This window comes from Lampris incognitus, chromosome 13 (assembly GCF_029633865.1).
Source record: "Lampris incognitus isolate fLamInc1 chromosome 13, fLamInc1.hap2, whole genome shotgun sequence".
Classification (NCBI taxonomy): Eukaryota; Metazoa; Chordata; class Actinopteri; order Lampriformes; family Lampridae; genus Lampris; species Lampris incognitus.
Window position 1 is genome coordinate 8091697 of NC_079223.1, and position 5772 is coordinate 8097468.

At 50.1% G+C, this 5772-nt stretch overlaps 1 protein-coding gene across 1 annotated transcript in view; it reads right to left on the minus strand.

The window, feature by feature from the left end:
* Positions 1-2367: 2367 nt before the first annotated feature.
* Positions 2368-5772, minus strand: part of mertka (c-mer proto-oncogene tyrosine kinase a) — a 28404-nt gene continuing 24999 nt past the window's right edge. The window contains exon 19 of the mRNA XM_056292409.1: positions 2368-3575. Coding sequence (XP_056148384.1) covers positions 3122-3575 — 454 coding nt within the window. The 3' untranslated portion in view covers positions 2368-3121. The remainder of the gene's footprint in view (positions 3576-5772) is intronic.

Genomic DNA, 5772 nt, shown 5'->3' on the forward strand with positions numbered 1-5772 from the left:
ACATACACACAAGACTCACACCACACCACACCATTGACATACACACAAGACTCACACCACACCACACCACACCATTCACATACACACAAGACTCACACCACACCACACCATTCACATACACACAAGACTCACACCACACCACACCACATACACACAAGACTCACACCACACCACACCACACCACACCACACCATTCACATACACACAAGACTCACACCACACTACACCATTCACATACACACAAGACTCACACCACACCACACCATTCACATACACACAAGACTCACACCACACCACACCATTCACATACACACAAGACCCACACCACACCATTCACATACACACAAGACTCACACCACACCACACCACACCACATACACACAAGACTCACACCACACCACATACACACCACACCACACCACACCACATACACACCACACCACACCACACCACATACACACCACACCACACCACACCACACCATTGACATACACAGGAGAGGAGAAAGGGGAAGGCCTCCTTCAGACAGAGAGGAAAGACATGGGAGAAGAGAACAGTTTGCATTAGTCCTAATCTAGACTCTATAATCTGCTGGGCAGAACAGTGCTTGGCAAATTCACTGAGACAGAAACCGACCCGCCATGCAGTCCAGGTCGTGAAGCGCTCAACTTAAAGGCAACGGATTGTAAGCGAAGGCAAAAGGACGAGTTTTAAGTTTGGATTTACAGGACTCAGCAGACTCCGATCGTCTGCTGGCAGCAGGCAGGTTGTTCCACGGGAACGGGGCCCGGTAAGGAAAAGGCCCTGCTGCCACCGGCTGACTTCTTTTTAACTTTGGGTGCACACAGCCCAGACAGCAAAATGAAACTGGGCCGGGTCCGGGCCGGACGTATCACAGCAACTGGCGCGCCCGGTGTCGGGCCAATACAGTACAGTAGGAGGCCACCCCGGCCAGAGGCTCGGGGCGGTCTAGCAGCGGATGTGCTCGATCTGCCGGCATCGGCGCAGCGATGGGGGGGCGGACGGGATTCCTATGTGGATCTGCCAGACTGCGGGTGGATCCGGCTCAGTGTCAGGTGCCGTGAGGGAGGAGCCCTGTATTCTGAGAGCGGGGAGCTCGGGATGGCCTGTACGGTTTAAGCAGATCAGACAGGTAAGATGGGGCGAATCCATTTAGGATTTGAGAAGTCCCAGCAGGAGCACCTTCAAGTCTGATCCAACACGGATAGGAAGCCGACGAAGGGAGGCAAGAATTGGTGTACTACGGTCGGATTTTTCCGGTTTTAGTTGGGACTCCAGCTGCAGCATTTTGAAGACGGAGCACTAGCACGCGGCAGACCTGAAAACAGCCATCACAGTGATCAGGTCTGGATGAGACAAACGCAGGTGTCAGAGTCGCTGCGTCGGCCATGGACAGGGACGGCTGAGTCTGAGCTCTGTTATGTAACGGGGGGGGGGGGGGAGGGAATCCTGGGGATTTCTTTAAGGAAAGGCCGGGATCAAACGTGACGCCAAGCGTTTTGGCTGCCACACTCTGCGAAATAACAAGAGCTGTCAGTTGTTTTTGTTACTTGATCAAACTGGTGCCTGTGTCCAGCAGGGCCAACGACCAGCGTCTCCGTTTTATTCAAATGTGAAAGCAGGAAATTTAGTGACATCCAATTTTTCCACAGCAGCCGGTTCGAATCCCCGTGTTACCTCCGGCTCGGCCGGGCGTCCCTACAGACACACCTGGCCGTGTCTGCGGGTGGGAAGCCGGATGTGGGTATGTGTCCTGGTCGCTGCTCTAGCGCCTCCTCTGGTCGGTCGGGGCACCTGTTCAGGGGGGGGGGGGAGCGTGATCCTCCCACGCACTACGTCCCCCTGGTGAAACTCCTCACTGTCAGGTGAAAAGAAGCGGCTGGCGACTCCACGTGTATGGGAGGAGGCAGGTGGTAGTCTGCAGCACCTCCCCGGATCGGCAGAGGGGGTGGAGCAGAGACCGGGACGGCTCGGAAGAGTGGGGTAGTTGGATTAATTTGCTCAAATTGGGGAGGGGGGAAAAACGGGGGGGGGGGGTTCTGGCTCTGGAGGTGGCCAGTTTCGAGGTGAGATGCAATGACAGAATTACTGGTGTGTGTGTGTGGGGGGGGGGGGTGCTATGGTGGGGAAGCGCCACCTGGTGATTCCACCCAACACCAAAGGAAGTGTTTGCAATTACCACAACTTACCTTAAGAGGCCGCTGTTGCACACCTTTACAGATTCTGCCTTCTAAGCTTCGGTATCTCACCCAAAGAAGTTAAAGTACAGAGAAAAAAGCAACCGGAGGCATCAAACAGCAGGAACAATCTGAATATGATCAAGAAAAACATGACGCCATATTGCAGAGTTTCGGGCACTTCTTGCACATATAAGCTCTGCGTATCGCAGAGTAAATGCAGTACAGACGTCAGCGTTAGTATGAGTATGGTTATTGAGGCCGTCCATGAACCACAACCTTCACTCCTTCAACATTTTTATTACAAAGATCGAGAGTCTCCGTCTCTGATAAAACGTCAAGTAATTACGCCCCCCCCCCTTCATTCAAATCAGATATTCTTTCATTGCACGATGGAGAAAAGTATGAATGGAATAATTTGTTCGACTGCCCCACTGAAAATTTTTCTCATTTGCATAAAGTAGTCTTGATATCTTTACCCACGTTGGTGAATATAGGCGAGGCAGGCCTGCCCGAGTATTACGACGTCCACAAGTATCTTGAAAGACTCTATATAAATTGTGCACAGCTTTTTTTTTTTTTACAGTAAATAACATGTTGTAAATGTGCATTTCAATATTTACATTGCCGTGAACAATTCATTACCGTAAACATTTTCACAGTTGGACAAATCAAAAGCTTATTGAAACTAACGGGTGAACATCTTCGGCGTTCACACACGACCGGTCCCTCCTTACTCGGTGCGGGCTGATCATGTGAAGCAGGAAATTTCCACTGAACTACTTTTCAAAACTCTGTGAATAGAAGTTAACGGTCACGATATTCCACATAAAGAAACATCAAGAAGTTCCAAGTGCAATAATGGCGTAATGTTTAGTACTGATGGGTTTTTATTGCGAGTCTGAGAGCCGAGCTCTCGGCCCTTAGAGCAGGCGGGTCGTGTCTCTCGAGTTGTGCTCCGTCCTCGCTATTTCACCCACTGTGGCGCCGTTTGCTTGGCCTAATCCGTCTCTCGACAAAAGAGGGGCGTCTACTGCCGTGAAGGCCCTCGCGGAGGGGTCGGAGATCACGACCACGTAACGGTCGTCCTCTTCGTCTTCATCGTCCTCCAACCTCCTGTGAATGTCTGCGTTGACCAGGCAGTTTCGAACTGCGTGGTGGCTGCAGGAGGGCGAGGAGGTAGACACGGGAGGGTCGGCGCGCATCGCCTCTCCGTCAGGGTCCTCCTCCGGAAAACTGGTGTTAATGTAAATGATGTCCTCCTTGCTACAGGATTCGGGAAGCTTCTCTGTGAGTTTCTCGAGCATTCCTCGCAGCTGAGGAAACTGGGGTCGGTCTACAGGGTCGGTCCTCCAGCAGCTGTACATGATCTCGTACCTCGGTGCGAGTAAAAACAAAAGAAAGGTCAAGAGAACATCGGTTGTTAGAACAAGTGTTATGCTAACTTGTGCAAATTTGGAAAAAAAATGAAACCCTTCTTACTACGAAGCCTCTGAAACGTATTGCATGATTTGAGTGCGGTTTTCTCCGCGGACGGGAGAGAACGTCATGATAGCGTATCATGTCATGTCAAGTGCAAGTGGTGTAAATAAACATCAATCATGAAATGCATAATGGTGGATTCAAATTACAAATTAGCTCAACACTGCAACAAATCAGTTCCGCAGTTATGCTTTAGGGCAGGGGTCAGGAACCTTTTTGACTGGGAGAGCCATAAAAGCCAAATATTTCTAAATATATTTCATTGAGAGCCATATAGTATTTTTAACGTATAATAAATTAAATATGTCTTACTTTTAATGCGACTTCTGGTGCTGCATGGCGTATCGAAGTGCCACTTTATATTTGACCGTTTCATCGATGCAATTTTATCATTGCATATTAGACATACCGCAGATCCTGCTCTCTCCACAAATGCAAATTCCTCTGTCCACGCAGCCTGGAATGCACGGTAATCATCGTCTTTTTTTCTTTTCGCCATCTTTTCCGTTACAAGGGTTGAAGCGGATAAACTAGTTGGCTGTCTGATAAAATTGATTTCTTCACCTTTACAATGACCCGGACATGCTCGCGAGCCATTGGTTCCCGACCCGACCCACGGGTGACCCGTGACCCGTGAAATTTATCTTCAAAACTAATTTCTGTTTACTTTAAAATGACACAGTATTATTAAGAAATATCACAAGTATTTTAAAATCAGTTCCAAACTGATTTTTTTTTTCAACTCAAAATTGTCTGGGAGCCATATGCCGTCACCGGAAGAGCCATAGGTTCCCGACCGCTGCTTTAGGGCCATCTATGGCACACGATGGGCCTGGAAAAGGAAAATGTTTAGGGCCCTTCTTGAATGAAGGGACTCTGTCGCCCTGATCTTTCATCAGGGCGACAGAGTCCCTATTTTCGGGCTTATGTGAGGGAAGAAGGGAGAAGAAGAAGAAAGCTACTTAATTTTGTCATTGTCCAGGCTACAATGAAATTGTTCTGTGCATGTAACCCATCCTGTTGTATAGGAGCAGTGGGCAGCTGCAGCGCCCAGGACCAACTCCAGTTCTTCTTTCCAATGCCTTGCTCAGGGGCACAGGCAGGAGTATTAACCCTAACGTGCATGTCTTTTTGACGGCAGGAGGAAACCGGAGCACCCGGAGGAAACCCACGCAGACACGGGGAGAACATGCAAACTCCACACAAAGGACCTGGGACGGCCTGGGGTTCGAACCCAGGACCTTCTTGCCGTGATGCAACAGCGCTACCCACTGGGCCACTGTGCTGCCTGCACGGATCTAGAGCTCAGCCCTTTTCAAGTGAGATTAGACAGTGGGCTTCCAGAGGTAGAGAAGGAGGGTGAGCAGGGGTGTGAATATTAATATGAGTTAACAGGTAAGTCAGTGAAGTGCCTGGGCAGCCAACAGCAAGGTTTTGAACTTTCTGAGGGCAGCAACTGTGCCAGTGTCAGGACGAAAAGGGGTATGAGATGCGTGGGCATCATGGCAAGTTGAAAACAGAGGGTGCAGCATCATCAGTCTGGATTCTCCGCAGTGGCTGGACTGCACCGGCTGGGGAAACCAGTGAGAAGTGTATTGCAGTAGGAGGTAGAGCAGGTTGTCTGGCAACAGGAAGGTTGTTGGGTCGATCCTCGGCTCCTCCTGGTAAAAATGTCTAGGTGTCTCCGGGCAAGTCACATATTGCCTAACAGGTCCTGATGAGCTGGTTGTTGCCTTGCAAGGATGTCACTGTCGTGTGTGCACGTGTGGGTGAAGTTGAGTGGCTGTAGCAGCTGGAAAAGCGCTATATAAACGCAGTCCATTTCCATTTAGTCGGCTAAACAAGTGATGACCGATGCCTGGAGTCTGGACTAGGAGCTGCGCAGCTGTCAGTCATCGCCTCGAGGTTACTTGGGGACTTGAGAGCACGAGTATCGATATACCGAGCCTGGTCGATACGTGACATTTTGACTCATGCACATCGACGTGACGTAATGATCAGGACGGAGGATTTGGGAGACGTGACCAGCAGTTTGGTTTAGACGGAGTTGCCAACTTCCTCATCCAAGCAGATATGTCGGCAAGGCAAGCAG